The sequence below is a fragment of the Lytechinus pictus genome, chromosome 3 (genome assembly GCF_037042905.1).
Source record: "Lytechinus pictus isolate F3 Inbred chromosome 3, Lp3.0, whole genome shotgun sequence".
Taxonomy (NCBI): Eukaryota; Metazoa; Echinodermata; class Echinoidea; order Temnopleuroida; family Toxopneustidae; genus Lytechinus; species Lytechinus pictus.
Genome location: NC_087247.1, coordinates 29,203,890 through 29,227,600, shown reverse-complemented (window position 1 = coordinate 29,227,600; position 23,711 = coordinate 29,203,890). Strand labels below are relative to the sequence as shown.

At 35.2% G+C, this 23,711-nt stretch overlaps 1 protein-coding gene across 1 annotated transcript in view; it reads right to left on the bottom strand.

Annotated features, from left to right (window-relative positions):
* Positions 1-12,494, bottom strand: part of LOC129257488 (uncharacterized) — a 51,424-nt gene extending 38,930 nt beyond the window's left edge. Inside the window, exon 1 of the mRNA XM_064095945.1 lies at positions 12,458-12,494. Coding sequence (XP_063952015.1) covers positions 12,458-12,494 — 37 coding nt within the window. The remainder of the gene's footprint in view (positions 1-12,457) is intronic.
* Positions 12,495-23,711: the final 11,217 nt, after the last annotated feature.

The following is a 23,711-nucleotide window of genomic DNA, read 5'->3' as shown; positions in this document are numbered from 1 at the left end:
CCCCCTCCAACACATAACTGCACAGCCCAACAACCAATGTATAACGAACATTTTTATAATAATTATATAAAAAGATTTGGTGCAGCATAAAATATATAAAATATAAAGGTATATGCTGGGGATAAAAAGGACATAAAAATAATTGCATTATTCTGTGGCCGGCGGCGAAAGCATAAACATATTAGATTCTGGATTGGCGGTGTTCCGGTGGTGTTGAAGCATGATCTTCCGCCGCCAGTGCCAGAATGTATATTTTTACGTACTTCGGGGGGGGGGGGGGGGGTAAGAAATATTTCCATCTACATTTCTTCCACATCGGCTGATAAATGCTTAATTATTATCATTTAGGGGGGGGGGTGTCCCATGCAACTAAAGTCTGAAATTTTAAGTACATCGTAGCTTTATTCTTACAATCATGGACCTACTATGGCCTAAATTAATGATGCGAGCGCGAAGCGCGCAAGGTAATGTTTATTTTTATATTTCGCCTTGAAAATAAATATAGGAGCGCGAACTTTTTTATGAACATGAACATCTTAAACGGGTCATTCTACTCACTTTTGGTAATCACGCAGGGTATGTTCATCTTAAACAATTCGATTTGATTTATTGTTCTCGTAAATGCGTATTAGCATTTTCATAACGAAAGAAACATAATATCGTTTAAAATTTTGGCATGAATAATAGAGTGTACTTATTAAAAATATGATTCAACCCACACACACCAAATGATCCACACCCAACATATTATGATATTAACAATTAGCAGGATCGAGGATTGTCATTATAAGCACATTGCTTGGAAAAAAATAACTGAAAACCCGAGATTCAAACTTATTAAATTGCATTGATTATACAACAGAATGGTGCGTGCGCGGAGCACGAAGAACGAGTTGAAAATTATTAATATTTTGACATGAAGAGCTGAATCGGGTCATTCTAATCAAATACGGTCTTATGGTAAGTATAAAGTTTATACGCCAAGCGAGCTGATATTTGTTGAAATTAAGATCTTAATACGAAACATTGTATAAACTGTTTTGGAATATTGCTGCATATTTTCCTGAATAATGATAAGAGCGCATGTAAAACGCAAGCTGATTTTTTAAAAAGTATATTCGCGATTGATTTTTTTTGTATAATGATTTCTACTTTTTCTGTTTTCAAATCGTTCCTCTTTTCTTATTTCATTCACTTTTCTTCTTCTTATATCCTTTCTTATCGTTCCTCTCTATTTCCCCTTTCTCTAGGCATAGATAGCAAAGCCCCAAGAAACTCCAGAATCCTGAGACGTCCAGATGGTATTTTGTACAAAAAAATGAAGTCACCAATCTAAAAATGTCACTTTAATCCGATTTTAAAAAATGTGGAAAGACACATGCAGGGTTCGGCGACAGGGCATATAAAGTTTAGTAATAAAATAGAGAAATGCGAGTAAACGCAAAGAGTTGAATTTGAAAAGTTTTTCGATTTTATATTAAAATCCTACATTTTTATTTCAATAGCATGTTCGTGATATTACTTATAACCCCTTATAACATTGCATTATGAAGGGTTATATATAGATATTCCCGTGATGCACATCAGTGTTTCCACTCCTCCCGAAATTTCGGGAAATTTTACCTTTTCCAGGAAAGGTTCCGAATGAAACAAATCCATGCAGGAAATTTCGGGAAATCCAAAGATTACAAGTAAACAATAATTAAACATAGCAACTGTCAACATTCATGTTATATTTTTTAAATTGTTTGCTGAAAGTTTCGGCTGGCTACATTTTTGTACAATTTTTGTTAAAATCAAACTAAAAATTCTAGGAAATGTCTATAAATTCGAGAAGTTTGTTTTGGATCTGTGGAAACACCGATGCACATGGCCTTTGTAAGCAGGGGTGCTAAATCACCTCCAAGATTTATATGGGGGTGATGTACAGGTTTGATCCAAACACCTTCATTTTGGTGCGGAAAACAAACTTTTTATTTTTGATTGTATGATTATTTTGCTTTAAATTTTAAGTATTTTCCTTTGTCAAAACTGCTATTTTGGTATTATTGGTTTTAGTAAACATGTGATATTCATCTTTTTCTTATTTTTATTTTCACATTTTTCCTTTCTTTTCTTTTTTCTTTCTTTCTTTCCCTCTTCCTTTTTAAGGGGGTAACTACCCCACTTATCTAAAATTTAGGAGGGCGTGCCCCTTCCCCTCGCTTCCATTTATCGCTACCTTTCCCATTCCCTTCGTTAGTCTGGTAACCTTATTTCGACGTCAAAGAGTCCACTCTATTGTTCTACAACACAACGAACATGACTAAAGAAAGAAAATTGGGAGAGAGAAGTAAAATGAAAGGATCTGAAAACGAAAATAAAACGACGTGTGACCAGGTTGAATTCTCTTATTCACAAAGTGCAACCCTGGACATGGAGGAATGGGGGGTCTGAACATGTGATTTTTGAAATCTTGAAATGAAAATCATTACATCATTATGGAATATAAACAGGGGAAAAGACAAACAAGAACATAGCAGACATTTTCGTTTCTAATATTAAAATGTCCTTTATTTTTTCTCCTATTTCTTGTGTTGTCCAAGGTTGGAGGTTGGTTGCTAGCGACCCCCTCCCTTCACGCTAGCGCATTTACACACTGACGAGGCGGATCGGAGAGATGAAATCATATATCTCCAGAATGGACGATGAAAAAAAATTAAAATTATTGAAAGGGGGAGCGGGAACGCTATAGATTATGCCTATACCTGCGGCCCCCTAAAAAAAAATGGAGACGAGGGAAGTGGGAGGGGCGAGTAGCGTATAAGTTCTAAGTAATGATAATAATAGTAATAAAATAATATAATGTATATATAGCACACGTGTCCATCTTGTTAGGTGCTCAAGGTGCCCATGTATTATTATCACTGCTTGATTCGTGTGATCAAAACGAACATACCTATAATCCTTTATTTGAGCCCCTCCCCCGCGCAAACGAAAAACACTACGAACTTCCACAACCATGCAAGGGAGAGGGGGGGGGGAGAAGTGGTGTTCATTTTCAAAAGTGATTATATTATTTTATTTTTTGCTCACGAGCTACACTCCATCGTAAATGTTCAAAATGTTTGTCGGTATAGCCCTTGATTCTACAAATGTATATCGGTAACGTGTACCGACGTCATGAGTCTTGGAAGTGTTCAACACTCTCCTCAGTCACATTTTCTTCCACCATACCCAGGGCAGTACAGGCTTTCATCAGTTAAAGGTAGGGGTGGGAATTATCATTCACACTTTCCCGATAGGCCGCCAAAATCATTTTTTTTTTTTTTTTTTTTTTTTTTGGGGGGGGGCATTATTCACGTTATTATTTATTTATTTATTCATTTTATATTAGAGGGCTTGACCTAACTAAAGATCGAAGTTCTAATACAGTCTTATCTTACCTTATCTCATGAGGTCTAAATATATCACATGCAAGCTAAATTTATTGTATATTTTTATTTAGAACTGAGAATTGAATATTCTGGGCAGTTATTGTAATCATGAAGAAGATGCGTATCTAACGAAAAGATTCGTGCGAGCGCGAAACACAGAAGTAATTTTTAATATACTCACCTACAAAAGTATTCGTTTTGCAGTGACTCATGAATGTACATGTAATACAAATCTCACCAATCAATAAAATGCGAGAGCGAGTTGTACATTTTCAATATCTGGGACTAAAAAATGTATATTCGAATCACATTTTCAACCATAAATTGGATGGATATATAAGCATAACTTTATGATGCGAGCGTGCATGAAGCGCGAACAGAAATTCTAATTTTCCGCCCGAAACTCGGACCATCTAAGCACTTTTTCTGTCATGTACAATATGAGTATTATTGAGAACTGAACATGTTAACCACGTTTTGAAATCATAACCAGGATGAGTATGTAATCAAACAATTAATGCGAGCGCGAAGCGCGAGCTGATTATTATTTTTTTTAATTCAGATCTAAAAACTGGAAAGTTCAAGTCCGTTTTTTATTTAAAGAAGAAACGTCATATTAGAGAATTAGACGCGAGGTGATTTTCCCCCTAGATTTAGACCTAAAACAAGACATAAAAAGCAATGGAACCATGAACAGAATGGCTATATATATATATATATATATATGTGTGAAGTTATACATGTACATGTTATACATATATACATGTACATGTTATACATATATATATATATATATATATATATAACTCAACAATCGATTAGAGCGCGGAGCGCAAGCTGATATTTCTTCCGACATGAAAAGTGGACTTTATTACATGGCGTATCTAGCCGGGGCGGCAATGGAGGCACGTGCCCCGGGTGCTACTTTCAGTGGTGCAAAAACGGGAGATAGATGCAAAGAAAGAAAGGGAAAAAATGAATAGAAAAAGCAAAGGAATTAAGACGCTGAAAAAAGGAATACCGCTGACGGTAATACCCCCGTTCTCTGTACCATTAATGCACTTTTCAACGTAAAAAAATAATCTTGCATGTCTTTACCCAGGGATGAATATTCGTGCAACTTTTAATTAGTGATATACTTATATTCTCTCCATGAATTCCAACAAACACTCCTTATAAAAAAAAAATAGTTTTTCAAACTCAAATGTCATAACTTTTCATCTATAGCTACGAGTTTGCATTATTTTTATACCTTTCTTTTCATTAATTCTTGTGCAAACAGTTCAGAAATATAATTTTCTGGTTTGTAAAGGCTTCTCACCACGCTCTGATTTTGATGAGGGAGATAAAAACTCTCCATTATACATTTTTAGGTGAGGATATACAAAATATCATCTCGCGCTTCGCGATTTAGACCTAAAACCTATATACATTCAAATCTCTCTCGGAACATGAAGCAATTAATTAGAACCGCCCTGTGTGACAGTATATTCTAATCACTGTCGGTATAGCATATATATACACGGAGTAATGGAACATTCCTTCGTGACCCAACAGTTATATCATTTTTCCGGTAGGCGTCAGTCCGACAGCCTCTTTTCTTTTCATTTTTTTTCTTTCCTTCTTCCACTTTTCTTCTTTCTCACTTTTTCCATTCTCACTTCTATTTTCCCCCTCTCCCCCTTACCCCGACATGGGAAGGGGGGGGGGTCATACCCTGTTAGAGACGGCCTTTTAATATCGACGGAAATACAATTATACACGAATTATACACGAATTTAAGTGTATTGTTATGTGATAGTTGTGGTGATGATGTATGACTAATTGTTCCATGGAATTTGAATGTTTCAGTGATTGGATCGAGCAGAAAAGGGAACTTTCGTGATTGATAACGTGTGACTAATTACACTATTTCATTTTTCATTATTTTCCCCAAATGAATGATATCATGAGGATATATTATTTTACATTTGTTTTATATTGATTTGTTATACTCGTATTTATTAGAAATTTTCATATTGTAATGCTAATTTAATTAATTTATTTTTAGGGAACCCGGGGAAGAACAGGTTGGCTATCAATAGCCAATCTGAAACGGGTCTATCCCTACGATTATGTATTACATGCATTGTAAGCTTCATTACTGTTATATTGTTAATTTGTTATATTGTTTTTTTTTTATTATTTGATTATGTAATGTTATTTTGTTTATATTTATGCATTTTTTTAATCGTGAATATAACCAACCAATATAAACAATACCAGATCGAAGGTAAAGGATGCTTCATATACGCTGAGGTTTCATATAAATTGTATGAAGAAAATCAATAACCAATTTACAGGTTTTCAGGTAAACGAGCTAGAAAAGAACACAAAACACTATTTTCACGTAAGGTTCATATAGTAATCAGGGATGTGTAAAAAAAATCAGACTTCTTTTTTACTGTAAAGAATTTACGGAAGGAGGATCGAGAGAGGGGAAGCAGAAGAAAAGAAAAGAGCGGCCGAAAGAAATGGAAAATGTAAAAGAAAAGTGATATGATTTGAAAGATGTCATGAGCGGATTATATGGCGGAGAAACTGAAAGAATTATTGACCCCAATCATGGATAAAATTAAATACGATTCCTACCCCTTACAAAAAAACCATTCAAATAAAAAAAATAAAAAACCAACAAAGTTTATGGATAATAATTTGTAGGTCTAATAGTCATTATAGTCCGGGGTCTAGGAGTTGAGATGTTTTGGGTTTGCAACAACCCTATCTACCACGTTCCAAAATAAAGTCCAAAACGGATAGGCCGGCCCCGATCGATCGGAGGGGGGGGGGGGGGGCAATACGTTGATCATGTTGATCATATAGTTTCTCCCCGGGAGTTTCTCATAAGCATCTTACGTGAGATAGGCCTACCGAAGATTTTGATGGGATGGGAAATCCGGGATGGGAATATCTTTGTTGGGGGAGCTCGTGGAGAACGTAAAAACACACACACACACACACGCAAAAAAAAAACCACGATGGTGGATGTTTCCATGCCAGGGGGGGGGGGGGGGAAGGAGAGGTCACTGCCTTTATTCCGAGTTCCTACCCAGCTATGCCCCGTGCATGTAAACATGCACATGACACACGAAGGCCTGTGACTACGTGGACGTAACATGACCAGAGTGGAGTTCGGATACATATTACAGCTCCATGATAGTGCATTACATGGAGCTATATTGCATTCTCTTCTCGAATCAGTCGACGGACGTTTGCTATATCGTGACCAGGTATAAGAGAATTATCAACAACCACAAGGATATATCTTGTAGTGCATGCAAAGGTAAACTAAAGAAAAGAACAGAGGGGATTTTTTTTTTTGGGGGGGGCACAATATAGCTTCTGGAAAATCACGCTCCATCCCCGGCCCCCATGATCCAAAAAAAAAACTACTATTACTCTACACTGTAGATCCGAGATTGTATTTGTAGCCCCGGTTTGTCGCGTTCTTTTCTGTTGTTGTCGTTTTATTTGCTACTAATTTACGTCGCCAAAATATAAATTCATCAAAATCCCATGGTCTGTAAGTCTACAAAGTTCATTATGAGGCATACATGTAGCATATTCAAATGTACAGACCACAGACGGAATGGACATTCACGAGTTCGACACAGTTTGACAGTATGATCATAGACCTATGATATTCCCCCAATGTTATGCACAAGCGACACACACAGCTAGCTACACCCTTTCACACAGTACAGGCAATAAGCAACGCACATGCATCGATCGCTTATCGCACACACCGAGCGGAGACACAGAAAAAACCCAAAACAAACTAACTTCGCCCACAGATCACGCAATTCGCAAGAAGCGAAATTCCCCGTGGTAAGCTCCGCCTACTTTCTTGCATACATCACAAGGTGGCGCTATATAATATCGATTTAAATTTGAAACAGAATCATGAATCAACCGTCGAGAAGTGCATTTTTCTCTTCAAACATTGCCTCAGATTTTCAGTTTTTAAAAACACTTCCCGAACATGTTATGATCCCAAACTTTCACATGGGTATTTTTGAGCTGTTAGTCAAATGTTCATACCATTTTCAAAAAGCAATATGATAATTTTTTAAATTGCTCACAAAGTGAAACAATCCCTTTAATAATTGTATCGTTAGAATGGAGAATATATTTATAGTGCTATTTGTTTGCAATTTTAAGTTTAACAGCACTGTCAGTTCTTAAAAATGGCGTAAAATATAACAAAATCCCAATCTAAAAAATTTGAAATTTCAGTAACAAACTACAAAAGTACAATAAATGCTGCACTTTATTCAAAATCCATGTCATTTTCACCAAAATTTGTAGAGTTGTAGAGGAAGGTATACCTAAGAGGAACAAACATTAAAAAATAGGGGTTCATGTGCTTGTTTTTAAACTATCAGTATTTTTAATAGAGCAAATGTGCTTTTTAAAACACCAAAAATGCGCCGAATGCTTTGTATCTATGTGAAGAAAAAATCAAAACCACTCTACCTTTTATTCAAACTCGGGGTAATATTCGTGATTCTTGGCAGCACTGCAGAGTAAAGTATTTTGAAATTGTAGAGAATCTTTTTTTGAATGGTCCATGGAATAATTCCATGTTTTAGCTTCATGAAATAACGCATCGGATCTGCAGTTAAAGTGCAGAAGATGAGAAAAATCAGCACATACCCGCAGCTAATTAATCACCTGTTCATCCATTGTGACGTCAGCGCGCAGAGTGTAAACTATGCGCAGATCATAATGCGCACAAACATAACTGTGGAACGTCCTTAACTATGCGCAGATCATAATGCGCACAAACATAACTGTGGAACGTCCTTAAGTGCTTACTGTGTACATAACACCACTTCTTTCAAGATATAACACGACACTGCTAACCTCCAAATTCCAATGGAGACGTTTAATTAAGGAGGAGGCTCAGGGCCCTGTCTGACAAAGAGTTGCGATTGATCCGATCAATCACAACTATGGACGGCAAACAAATATGCATGTTTGTTCAAAATATTTCTAACTATGATTTATATTCATGCATTCATTGTTTTCTTAAAAATTCACTGTGCTTCTTTTTGTTTACAAAGGACATTGTCCAAATTTCCTGTGGAAAAAAAATTATGACACTGATGGATTTTCATAGAGCTACGATTGATTGGATTAATCGCAACTCTTGGTAAAATGGGGCCCTGGTGCGTGAATATTTCGTTACGCTGATCTGTCTGTTTTGTGAGTTCTTAGTGAGTTTTCACTCAGAGAGACGTAAGGAGGATTCTAGAACACAGAAAATGTATTGAAAATGCCCGCCAAATGACAATGAATAGCTGGGAGGTCTTTGTAAAAAGGAAATGGTGAATCAAAACAGCATTTAAGACGCATTTGCATTTTTTCCCGTCATCTCCGACACTTAGGACGACTGAAACTGCTTTTCCGGTTAACCAATTTTCGACAAAGTCATCCCGGTTGTTCTTTGTCATTTGACGGGCATTTTTCAATACATTTATTCTGTTCTTGACCCCACCATACATCGTTCAGCGAAAACTCCCTAGTGATCTATTGACGCGCTAAACATTGAGTCTGTCTCATATACTAGGTATTATTGTACACAGAGGGGCAGGACCCCCGCCCCCCCCCCCGATTTTTAAAGTGATGGAAAAATAAGGGGAAAGAGGATAAAAAGAGAAGAAAGGAGGACGAAGAGTATAAAGAGGATTGGTCTGGACATAATAACCCTGTAATTCAATGAAAAAAAATTGTATTATGTCATCTTTAGGACGTCTTGCCTCCCCCTCCTCGAAATACACAGGCGCTGCCCTTGATTGTATGCGTATGAGGTACAGATAGTATAGGCTACCACGACTCTACCGGTAGAGAGGGGTAGGGCTCTCCATGTTATGTAGTCTCTGTCGTTAAAAATAATATCAAGTTGCTCAAAAGTTTTATTTCGCTTGTTTTTACTTTTTAATCCTTATCAAAATTAACCAGATTGTATACATCTTATACAACCCGATTTAAACTTATATTTGTACTTAAATGTCTTATTTTTTTAATTTAGGTATCAATGCTTAAAATGTATGATTTAATTGTTTTGTCTACAAACTAGGTCAATTATCTCGCCGTTGATTTATGTCCCAATCACATCCCATCAATTATCATAATTCAAATTAAATTTATAAAGCAAAATAATAGATTAACTTCGTTCATTTTATATTTATCTGTATAGATGTATATTGATGTCCATGTTCTATATTCATACTGCTGTTTTTGTTTTTGTAAATGTATTGTTGAAATTGGAAATTAAGATTAAAAATTGAAATAAACCCAGCAAAAGGGTACCGTAAAAGGGACGCAGAAAGAATATACAGTTACCTAAACAAAACCGCATCTACTCTGCATAATAACATTGATTACATGTTAAATTTGATTTTGAGCTTGTCCTAACTTTCCTTGAAACTGTGGTTAGTCTTCTTGTTCCAGTCTTAAAGGAGAAGTTCACCCTGATAAAAAGACTGTTGTAAACATAGCAGGAAAAATGGTTTAAAATAGTGCTAAAGGTTTGAGAAAAAATCCATAAAAGAAGAAAAAAGTTCTTCGAATTTTAATTATTTGATTTGTGACATTATATACGAGTAGCTTTCATACATCTCATATGGTAAATAATCAATCAAATGTCATTTTCTCAGAAAATTGAAAATGTTTTTTACTGCACCTTCAGTATACCAATAAACAAATCATTTCAAACCTGTTCCCTGAAAAGAAAAAAAATGAGCCATCAGGAACAATACAAGAAAAAGAAGAAGAAATTCACGCATTTTATATTAAATAACATATGGGGCAGCTGCTCGTTTATGACGTCACAAATCCAAAACTTAAAATTCTAATAACTTTCTTAATCTTAAATGAATTTTCCTCAAACCTTCACCAATGTTTTTATTTTTATTTTCTGCCATTTTTACAACAAACCCTTTTTTCAGGGTGAACTTCCCCTTTATGCAGACAAAATTGTGAAAGAAAAAAAAGCAAGCAATCGTTCTCCTTACAACTTCATTAGACGATCGCCCGTTGACTTAGGAATGTTTGGAATTCTTATCAGATTAATACGGGAGTAAATATCAATTCATTGGAAGAGTAATGATTACAACTGACGTCTCAATCATTAAATCAGGCTGTAGTAATTTCGATTGCGTGTAACTTATAATGTTAGGAAAACAGGGTAGCCTAGTCATAGTATATGAGTCGGAGATGTCATTTCCAAAAGCTTGAAGTTCTTGTGGAATTCAGATATAAAGATTTCACGAATAAACTAATGCGCATTAGCGAAAGAAACACAAAATTTCGATTCTTCATCAGATGAATGCGCTTTTTCAAGAAAAAAAAAAAACATAAAAATTCAGTCTTCATTTATCAATTAGTATTAAAGAAAATAAATGATTTTATGATGGTATAGATTTTTCATAATATTTTCCGGATTGATAAGCTTCAGTCTTTTCGATTGATAAGCTCGTTTAACAGCAATGAACTTAAATGATAACTGAGTTTCGCAATATTTGGAAAATTTGCTTGGCATACATGAACGTGAGATCAAGTAGACGATGCATTGTCTACTATTCAGAATCTAATATGATTAGGGCGTACTATGTTTCTTTTTTTTAATGGGAGCTGACTTCTAGCCCTTTCTTGCGAGTAATGAAATCGCTTGAGGTGATAGAAAGTAGTTCTGGAACACATCCCTCAGGTGCCCTCAAGTTCATGATCATGGAGCCCAAATAACCGGAAAGGGGGGGGGGTATATTATTATTTGTTGGATATTATGTCACAAAAATAATTTTTTCAATTTTAAAAAGGCAAACATTTTCGCTCGCTCTCGACTTTATACAGATCATTTCCACGTAAACGATGGTGTGCCCCCTCAATTTTTTGGTTCGTTGCGCCACCGATGCAATATTCTGAGCTGAAAGCCCCCATCCCCATACATTCCTGTGCCTCCGCCATGTAAAGTCACGATGAGAGAGCACTAACCAGACTGAGTGAGAGCCCCTCAGTCAACATATTTTGTTCAAAATGTAAACTGACAAGATATTCGCTGTGTAGGTCTAGCCTTTGTGACATTGGGTCATAGGTAAATTTGGTTTTCTCCGTATACATTCTTGCGGTGTACCATACTTTGTACAAACAAATTTTCAAGAATTACTCTACCCACAAAAAAGGAATAAAAAACAAAGAAATGAGGAGAACAACAAGAAAATTAACGATAAATAAGAAAAACAAATATAATTGTTATTGTTTATTGTTGTTATTTTAATTATCATATTTGTTATTATTATTATCATTATAATTATTATAATCATCATCATTATTATCATTATCATCATCATCATTATTATTGTTATTATCATTATTATTATTATTATTATTACTATTATTATTATTATTATTATTATCAGTCGTCGTAGTAGTAGTAGTAGTACTAGTAGTAGTATCAGTAGTAGCAGTAGTGTCATTATCATTATTATTATTAATATTATTGTTGTTGTTATTATTATTGTTATCATTGTTATTATTATTACTTTTATCATTACCACAAAGCACAGAAAAAATGACATAAGATAGCGCCGATTGCGTTTAATTACACCTATACATAAAGCACATGCGGTATCCACATGTAGAATGAACCGAATAATGTATTACTCTTACAATATCAGTAATATTTTAATCAAGAAACAAGGGGAATATTCCGCATTTTACCTATCGATTTGATTCATGTTTAATATGTGGTCGGCATTGAGAGAATCGGATAGCCACGGCTCCTGGATGAAATTCAATGAAATACCCATCAATAAGATAACGGGGAAATAATTAAAAGGTGTCGAGGATCACTCAGATATCCGATCGGTACTTTACGTTTGGTCTATACCCGTTAAGTCTATTTTCCGTTTGGTCTATAATAAAGTCTATTAGTCAATGGTCTAATTGCCATTTATCCCATTCATCATTTCGTCTAATTTCAAGTTAGGCACCCATACCCACTTCGTCTACTTTTAGTTTCGTCTCAGCCCACATGGTCTAATCCCAGTTCGTCATTGTGGTTGGTTTAGCAAGTGTGCATGCGCCTAACAGGCTGCTTGAAATGCTATGAATCCAGTGACCGGGTAATAATAATTGTGAAGCGCTTTGAGCAGTCGTAGATTGATGAGGCGCTACATAAATGTCAATTATTATTATTATTATTATCATTATTCGTCTACGATCAAATCGTCTCCTATCCATTTGTTATAAATGCAATTAAGCACATACCATTTTGTCTGATTTCCAGTAAGGTTGTACCTATTTCGTCTAATATACACTTGGTCTAACGCCATTTAGTCTATATGTGATTAGATTACATGATAAATTAAACAAGACTTAGAAGTAGAGATGAGGCCATCTGTGCATTAGATTGAATTATGATTAGGTTAATTGGGGATTAGGCAAAGCGTAGTGCATGGGCCGCGGAACCGAAGGGGGTGTGGATGGGCTTCAACCCAACCCCACAATTTGTCTAAAACCGTGTTCGAAAACGTAAAGATGACTATCTGCTTCTGTTTTTTTTTGCATGGTCAGCCCCCCTCCCCCCACACTTTGAGTTTATCCCTCTCACTTTCAAAATCGTTCCGCGGCCCCTGTTAAGTGTAGACCAAACTGCAATAATTTAGTCAGGCATACATGACATGTACTTATATAGCGCTTTACCAAAAATATGATCAAAATTTACAGTAGACCAAAGGGTATAGTCCGTGTGGTATGAGACTATCTGAGAATAGACTAAGTGAATATAGACCATGCATCTGAGTGAACACTGTGGACGAAGTGTCATCAAATGCAAACAAAAAAAGAAATATATCAAAAATCATTTTCTCTTGATAATTTCAACACTTTCTAAGATCGTTGATTTCATTAAAAATCATAGAAAAACAATAATTGTTTTGTATTGTAAATAATTTGTTGTATTGACTATATTTATGTTGACCTTCAATTTAAAATAAAATGAACAAAATATGAGAGTACGTTTCAGGCAAGGTGAAACTCAGTTGAATATTTCCTGTTTTATGCATAGGCCTGTTCATGAAAACTATGCGGAAGTTTTATACAAAACGTAGGAGCATAATAATCAAGCAAGACTATCTGTTAGGGAGACTTTATTAGGATGAAAATCATCGCAGTATACTTCCGTTTCAATGACAAAAACCTAAAGAATTGAGTGAGGGAGGACAAATCCCGACGATGCCGATTGCATGTGTTCAAATCAAATTTTTAAAAGGCACAAGGCACGGGAAATTTTCATGTGATAATAATAATAATAATAATAACAATAATAATAATAATAATAACGTTTTATCTACCCAGGGTAACCACCTCAGTTAGGAAACTGCTCTACTAGCGGGGCCCTGCATAACATAATATGTTAGTAATTATTACCCTTCTCCAGTCTAAATGCTGAGCGCCTAGCACGAAGGCAGAAGATCCCATTTTTATAAGTCTTTGGTATGACTCGGCCAAATCCACGACCTCCCGTTCATTAGACGGACGCTCTACCACTGAGCCATCATGCCCGGTGATGAATAGGGCAATGGAAACACAAATAAAATTAGATACTGAAATGTATATACTCCAGCGACAATTGCTCCGATAGAAAATCTACACGTTAAGCCAAACATGAAACCTATCCTCCAAAACTAAATAAACCCCAATCCTTATCTCTACATAATTCCGAACCAAAAACTCTATTACAATCATAACTCTATCCCTATCCCCTGTGAGATATTAAGACTGGAGCAAATATCGTGTCACCGCAATATAAAAAATGGTATATTGGTATCGTTATTGAAAATAATTATGAGAAGAGCGCTGTGGTGGAGAGAGGAGAGAGAGAAAGAGAGAGAGAGAGAGAGAGAGAGAAGGGGAGGGATAAAGTGGGGAGGGGGGGTGCCGGGTTGTGGATAAAAAATATGTTACATTGACGGTAGCCTATATATTGAAAAAAAAACTGGAAGAGGGGAGGGGCCGCGGATGGAAGAGGTGTTACAATGACAGTATATTGATATGGTGTCTGGAGTCCTGTTTGGACAGCATTCAGCAACTTGACATGATTTATTAAAACAATTGAATAATAACGTTTGATAACGATTTTTGTTTCCCCCTGTCCAAACAGTGAAGGGATGTATTCGAAGGCAATATCAATGAGGAAGTCACGTTTTAATAACATAAACAGTGTTCTTAATCCATTGACTTTGATTGTGAGCTTAAGGGCAAACCCATTTTTATTGAATTCCACCTCTTGTAGAGAATTTAATCATGAACATTTATCAGCGCAGATTTTAATTTACTGAATTGATTGCATTAACTGTGGTGTACTGTATGATTAGTTGTTTCGTTTAATTAAAAATAAGAGAGAAGAATTAAGAATACCGAGGGAGGGGGCATGGAAGAGTGTATCCACCACCCTTTTATACCGATATAGTGGCCACATTAGTTTTTTAATGATTCACAACAAAACGGTATAAAAAAATGTAAGTGGGACAATATACAGCATATGGCAAGTGAGGGTACGTAAACCTCCATTTTCTTTGCTCTTCTTTTTTTCTCTCTTTTCTTCTTTTTCTCTCCTCTTTTCGTTTTTTAATACTTGAAAAATCATAGAGGGGGCGGTCGGCCCCTACCTCTCAGGTAACGCCGCCCATGATTAAAGCTAGTATAATGTAAGAGGGCAAGCGTGAGGGTGGGTGTGTGTGCGTGTGTGTATTTAGGATTTACGCACTTAACAAGGATGTATGACTAGAAGAATTTTCGTCTGGGGATCTAAATACATTTTATTGCACCCATGCGAGAGACGTGACTCACTGTCGAGCATATCCTACGGCTGAAACAGCCTTTATTGTACTTTCACTTTATCTCGTTACTTTCAGTTCAGGAAAATTTCATAAAAATATCATATACATCTACACAATGCATTCGTTGGAGATACATTGTAGGTAATGGTATATATTTGATATAAGAAAACATGATGATTATGACATCGTCTCTAAAAAGCGCTTTACTGATCACCCGGTCATGAGATTCTGGCATTCGCGCACACAATGTATGCACTATTTCCACTCCCTGGGGAGTGTTCCAGTAATGAGCGGTCAATATACTTTAAATGATAACAATGACAAAGAAATAATCATCGCCCTGCTGATGAGCATTCATCTCTTCCTTCTCCGAACAGGACCTGAATGATCAGAAGTCCATCCCCAAAATGTCGATTTGGAAAAAAAAACGAGAAAAATGCAAGCAATCATAATGCTGGGAAAATAAAATTTTGATGTAGAATCAAGAGACGGTTTAATCATTTCAAAGTTTCGCTCATTTTCACCAAACAGTATGTCCAGTTTCCAAATGACAGAGTCATTGTCGCTTAACTAGCTATACAGTGCGTATTTAAAAAAAAACTGGACAGTTTTGAAAAGTCTATGCAAAATTTGTTTCAAATTATGACATCTATATTTTGATGTTAATAGATGCTCTGTAATTTTATCTTTGAAATGCCATTAAAAAAAATAAATTATGTTCATGCTTGAGCGAACACAGGACGTTTTTGTCGGGGGTTCAAAAAGAGGCTTGCGCCAAAATGGCAGAAATGAGAAATTTGATGATCAGACTTCTTGCTAATCAGCAGACTTCATCTTAACCTTTTAATTATCTTTGCCACGATTTTCGAATTATGCTGTCAAATTTCATTTACAAATGTATTTATTTACTCGAATTATTATAATTTTTTTCATTTAAACTTCTTTTACCTTTGAATTTTTCTTCAAGTAGAAAATAAGACTTTTTGTCAACCCAAGCAAGAAGATTTGCATTATTAATTGGGAAAACTTGTAATTATTCAAATCCTTTTATTATGTGAAACGAATTATGTTATGGTACCTTTAAAAAACATGAATCCTATTTTCAAGGGGTTATTGATTCCTTGACCAAGTTTAATTACGTGCTTGACAGGACAAACGGAAAAGGATCCATGTCTTTCAATGGCAATGGTGTAGAAGGAGCTAGATATGGCAGATCGGATAAAATGTATTAAAAAGTTGTGAGCGAGCGAAGCGAGCAAGCAACAATTTTCACCTTTGATAAAAATATCAAATTTTGTGATAGATTTTGACATAATATTCAGAAAATAATCAAATTTCACTTTCTATCTTTCCTTTTATTTCCTTTCCACTTTTTCCTTTTCTTATTGAAGGGGGGGGGGGGGGAGCACCCCCGAGCCCCCGCCCATCTGCATGCCACGGTTCAAAGGCACCATAACATTCGTAGCATACAATGAAAGGATTTGAAAAAAAATACACGCTCTCCCATACTTCGGTTTATTTTCATTTTTTTTGCTTAAAGAAAGAATATTCAAAGCTAAAAGAGAACATTTTAAAAAGTAACAGCAGCAGAACAATTCAAACAAATAAACAGATTTGAAAATGAATTTTGACCGCATAATTTGAAAATTATGGCAAAGATAATGAAAAGGTTTAGAGGAAGTCTGCTGATTAGCAAGAAGTCAGATCATCATATTTATCATTTGATGCCATTTTGGCGCAAGCCTCCTTTTCAACCCCTGACAAAAACATTCCGTGTTCGCTCAAGCATGAACGAAACTATTTTTTAAAGGCATTTGATAGATAAGACTTCAGAGCACCTATTAACACTAAAATATATACATCATAATTTGAAAAAAAAAATTATAGACTTTTCAAATCTGTCCCGTTTTTTTTATACGCACTGTATATTTCGCATTTAATTTTGTATTAAATATGGGATACTCATTTGTTGTAAGACCAATTTTGATTTTTCTCTAAACATGTGGAATTACCATTGCATTGTAGTACAAAAAAGAGTCTTCCTATTGTCATATTTGCAAAAACTTGAATATTCTATAATTCTTATGATAAAAACAATAATAATAAAACAAAGAATTATATCTTCGATTCTCTCATTAATTTTCCTTATTACCTGTTTTGTGTATATAACTAAAAAAATAATAACATCTTTGAAATTTATTATTTTTTTTATTTTACACCCGATTTTTAATGAAGGTTTTCAGCATGTTATGCTATATGTTTTTTTTTCTCTCTTCATTTCTATTCACATTAGCCATCTTAACTTTTTTATTTTGATGTGGCGGTCTTCCTTTATAAAGCCACATTTCCTGTGGTAAAATCAGATGTGTAAAACAAACAAAATATGTATTGTTGATTATTGCTCTATAATATTCGAAAATGTATTACCTCTTACAAAAATAAATTTTCATAATCATTCTATATCAAGACATGGTATCGACATAATGGAATAAGCCCCCCCCCCCCCCCACCCGCTTAGAATTTTTCAAGAAATGCAAAAAGAATGAGAGAAGAAAAAGAGAAAAGAAAAAAAAAAGACTTCAAAAGAAGAGAATTTGGGGTCATCTAATCCCCACATGCCCCCATATTTCAATGGAAAAATATATGACATCATCTCTATGTCTTCTTGCCCCATCCCCATCAAAATATCGTGGCGCCACCCCCCCCCCGAAGTTCTGTATTTATGATATTTTTATGAAACATATCATTTCAGCTTTGTGTCAGTTAAGTTGTGAATAAACATACAGGTGGTTCTAGGATGAGATCTACGCATATTTCACGTGAACTTGGACCACACTCACAGATCATCCAAATACATTGGTGTCTACCGGAACCCATTACACGTTAACTTTACTAAACAAGATGTATTTTTAAGTATTATGAGACATGATAATCAAGTGCGCAATTGCTGCACTTGATAAATCACACCGGGGGTTAACGAAATTTAAAGGACAAGTCCACCCCAACAAAAAGTTGACTTTGATAAAAAGAGAAAAATCCAACAAGTATAACACTGAAAATTTCATCAAAATCGGATGTAAAATAAGAAAGTTATTACATTTTAAAGTTTCGCTTTATTTCACAAAACATCTATGCACATCCTGATCGGTATGCAAATGAGAGACCGATGACGTCATCCACTCATTACTTTTGTTGTATTTTATTACATGAAATATTCTAATTTTCTCATCATTGTCAAGTGAAACAACAATTAATTCCTCCCAGAACATGTGTAATTAGCATTGTTTAATGTTTAATACTATATGGTTCAATCAAGTTGGTCCTTATATTGTCAAATCTGCCAAAAAATGAAATATTGTATTATTAAAACAATAAAAACAAAATAAATAGTTAGTGAGGGACATCATCATCTGTCTCATTCATGCCATTTGCATGTAAATGAGTTGTGCATATCAATGTTTTGTGAAAAAATAGGCGAAACTTCAAAATATCAAAATTTCATAACTTTCTTATTTTACATCCGATTATGATGAAATTTTCATTGCTATGCTAGTTTGATTTTTCTCTGATTATTCAAATCAACGTTTTTCTGGGTTGGACTTGACTTTTAAAGAAACATTGACTGGTGTTCATATACCAGTAACTATATAGATTGAACAGCTGTATTCTTAGCTAGCATGCTTATGTAAAGGCTGGGGAGTTAAAGGAATGGGTGGGTTTTATTAGTAGGGTCTAAACGAAGAAAACATTTTGCATTTTTAATTGCATCTAGTTAGGTAAATGAAATTTTTCATGGGAGTAATACAATTTGCTTGATGATCAGACCTATCCGTTTGAATAGGAGGGGTGGTATTGTGTATAATGTTGTTTTGTGCCGATCGTGCGATGAACCAGGGCTTTAGAAATTCAAAGGAGGTTGGGGTAGGCTTTCGAAATACACTTAAGGGAAGAAAATGATGACCTTTTTAGTACTAACTTTTGGGAGATGCTTGTCAGGTTTTTTTTAAAGGAGAAAACTATGATATTGTTGGCAACGAGAACGAAATTCGATTAAAAAAAAAAACCCTGGAGGACTTGCCTGTGATTATACTTACTGAACACTAAAAAAAATGTGAATGATATATAAAATCGCGAGCGAGCAAACTACCCACGTTCTGGACAGAAATGAAATCACTGTGTTCGTTGTGAAAAAAAAAACATATGAAAGTCCCAACTAGGACACCTTAAATCGATGCTACTACGCAGGGTATATACATAAAACATAAAAACATTTTTTTTATCACAAAATGATTGTGTCTATTGTGTCGATAGGACAAACAATCAAGCCCATAAAGTAATTGAGAGCGACAATGCGTGTCAAAAGGTCAGACACCGTTGACATAATTTATTAAAAATTATATTGCAATTGGCATGCTTTCTTACATTTCACCTATGTCTGCAGTATTTCCTAGATTATTCTTACATTCCGAGCAGGGAATTAAGTTTTGTTGGTTAATATAACCAAATCTCGTCTCGTTTCAAAATCGTTTCCACTTTCCAATCTGTATATACTCCTTTCAGCTATTTCCTTGTCTTTTGTTCTCATGCTTAACAAAGTATTATTAAGAAGTACCTTAAACACTACAACAATAGCATTAAATTGCGGATCTTACCTCGTACTGATGACGTCATAATGACGAAGGTGACGATCCATGAGAAAGTGATTTTGATGAATATGTTGGTGTCCATATTGCTGAAATCTATTTGCGTAATGGAGCAAATAACAAACAAACAAGGAAAAGTAATTATAAGAGATGGCATGATTATATAGAAGTATTTTAATAGGGCAAAACAGTCGCCCATATATTACACTTTAAATACATTTTGACACTAAAATTAATAAAATCAGGGCTATGAAACTCGACTAGCTATCATCACCATATATTTCCGTATATCGAACGCACAAAATAGAAAAAGAAAAATGAAAAGAAAAATCTTAGCATGAGACTCCCTCCCAGAGAGTCTAGAATGTAAAAGTTTGCGTATTTGGTAAATAACGTATATCATGCAGGACAATTATAATTATTTTCGAAAAGATCAGTTACATACACCTTGATATATCGTTGACTTTCCTTTATTTTTCAAGAAAAAAGGAAATTATGTCAAGTTCTTTGGTTCCAGCTCATCCCAAATGTCAGCAAAAATAACAGATGGGTTGGTTGGGCTCAATTTGGTTTGCAATTGTTTTATTATTAAGTATGTGCAATCATGCATGTTGATATGTCAGGTATCCTCTAATTATCTAGGGCAAGGGCGGAAATTTGGTAAAGATGAGCACAGACCACCGGCTCCATTATTTATCCAGATAGTAACCAGGTGCAAACAAAACCACAATGTATATACATATTCATGAATGTATTATGCATAGGCTTGCTGAAGAAATAGCAATTGCTATAAAATTAATGAAGAGATTAACATTATATTTGAATGATTTTGGGGTTAATACCAAAATCCAGAGGAGCTTATTAGCGGTTTGTATTCATCAACATTAACCTTAATACATAATAAATCTAACCGAAAAAAAGTTAACAACATTACTTTAGACATAATCACATTGTGACATCGGACATAATTAAGTTCGAATATCTGCCAACGAATTCGCTGTTACAGGTGATTGAATAAAAAAAGAGGATGAAAGCGACTCGTAAAATTTGTCATGTCTCACGAACATGAAAAAGAGAAACATAATTTTAAGGAAATTAATTAGAATTGATAGAATATGTCGACGTACAGTAGAGGACTTGAAGCTATACTCGTGTTATATATATGTCCTACTTTTACATATTATCTATGTAACCTCATACATTGTATTCACATTGTGACATTGTAAACATGCATGAATTGGTAAAAAATAAACATATAGTAAATAAATGAATAAATAAATTGATTAATTAACAACTCACCTGAGATTGAAAGATCTTGGATATTTTGTTATTTTATCCGTATGACGTTCTGTCGCCCTCTAATTGAAATGAAACCATCCAAGACAAGCGGTTCATTGACGAATTTAATAATCCATCTCATAAGCAGAAATCCGAACGTCAGCATTCAAAGAAATTATTATGATCCGGGGTTATAACCAAGGTTGCTTTATTAGTGATGGCTCCAAACCTCAAGACGCCAAAATATTAAATTGCAAGACGTGCGCCTGCAGACCAATCCCGAAAGGAGATGGGTATGTTCTCGCTATACACCACTTAATCGTAACTTCAGGACAAGAATATAACAAATTATCTCACGAATGGATTACGAAGAAACGACAAATAATACTTCACCAAAAGTGAATATGAAAAATTATTTAACGAATGGTTTATTTAGGATTAATATACTTTCACCAAAGGTGATGAATTCAATAGCAGGCCTAATGTTCGTCCACAGAGCGACGAATCAGATCGTTAGAATCCTGTGAAGTTCTGTTTCCGCTGATGAACTTCTTGCATTTTTGTTGTTTAATATTTTTGATGGTCACCAGTCGATGTTAGTCATCTGATGCTGATATTTCCCGCATGACTTTTCATGATCGTGCGTGCTTGGTAGACATTCCCACACGTTAAACCTTCCTGATGCTGATTTGGGTCGGTTAAAGTTGAGATGATGGACGCAGCGGGACCCGGTCGTTCCTGAAACCTACGCAGATCGCCACTCTTCCGTCTGGGGTTGGTTTGTCCAATGTTCTGAAAATATCGCTTTACAATCATGATCTGACAGAGTTTCCTTGGAAATGTGATCGCATACTTCCGATTCAACCGTCTGCCTCTTTTCCAACTAGCATTCAGATGAACCAAGAGAATTTCAATTTCCTTTCTAGCATAATAACCCCTTAACAACGATCCAAAAATAAGAGTTAAGCGAATAAAAAAAAACAATCATTCAGTACCTGACCTGGTCACCTGGTAAAGAAAAGATGTTATCCCGGTACTGTGACTCACTGATATTATACCAAATTATATCTTTCCAGCTTTCCAGCTAAATCACAATAGCACCTTCTCAATGGTGATTTCAAAAGGTTTGTTTACTCCTCAAACAATCCGATTTTCAACGCTTTCTTTTTTTATTTAGTCAACAGCGATGTGCTAACAGTCTCGATTCCTCAAATCGAATAGTCCAAAGGCATCATGCATCCAACCAAACTTTACCCGGTGATACGAAAAACCGTGGCACGAAACCGTGCACTGGAAGTCCCGACCTGCTATATACTAACCACGTTGGTCATGTTGGTAGGTTGAGCTCCAATAGTTGACAAGGGCGTACACCAAAAATTCTCTCCGTGACCCGTTCCCATTCATAACATGTTGAACTAATAAAGTCTCGTCAAATATACCCAGGACCTCTTCCCTATTTGATCCGATTTCTTTGTTTGCGAAAATGCATGGGGCACAGAATGGTTTGGTACTTACGAATTACCGAGACTATCATGTATATAGAGTGAAAGGATTCGATTTCAGCACGAAGAATAAAGATATTTTTGGTGTCCATGGTAGAGGATGCTAAATATATATATATATATACCTTCAATGTAATATGAATTCGAATCTGAATATTCAATACTGGCTAGTTAAAATGACATTTTTTTCTAACATTAAGTTTTAAGCTTTTGAATACAATCAAAGTTTATATTACAGTATTTATCACAAAAACGAAATGTTTTTCTCCTTGAAAATGAGATTTGATATTTCCATTAACTATAGGAAGTGATTTGGTACAATTTGATATGTAGATACATGTATATTCATCCTAGATACTTCATGCTATTCAGTGTCAAAATTGTTAAATTGGATGCTAATACTACGATGTGTATTTTATTTTGTATTATTATATGCTCGTACTGATGCATCGATGCCCATATATTATGGGACAGTATTCCATACTTTGGCTTTATAATTAAAATTAATGTCGTGTGAAATATTCCATATGTCAGGTTTTAGAGAATTAATGAGTCCCCCCATGAAAAAATGAGGGCGGCATAACATGGCAAATGAAAGAAAGTTTCTAAAAAGTCTCGAGCAAGCGAAAATTCCTGACCTTTTTCAAGTAAAATTCTAATTTCGTACAATCTTAACATATATTCCAATAAATACAATCTCATTCCACATTTGTCATGTTTGTTCCCGTTCATTTTATTTTTTTCTCTCCCCCCAGCCCCTATCCACCATCTGTTAGCTGCCCGGTTTTCTACTTTCTAAAGGTACAGTCTATCTCAATTGTTTGGGTTAGAGAGCGTCCATTGTTGCACATTAAATAAGAAAAATTCTTGTCTTCCCTGTCCTTACTATTCTTGAAAAGCACTGAGATGAATAGGCGAGATTACCATGTCCTTAGCTTGATGGCAGAATGAACCCTTCTTCCCGGTAACATTGATAGGAATCCCTGA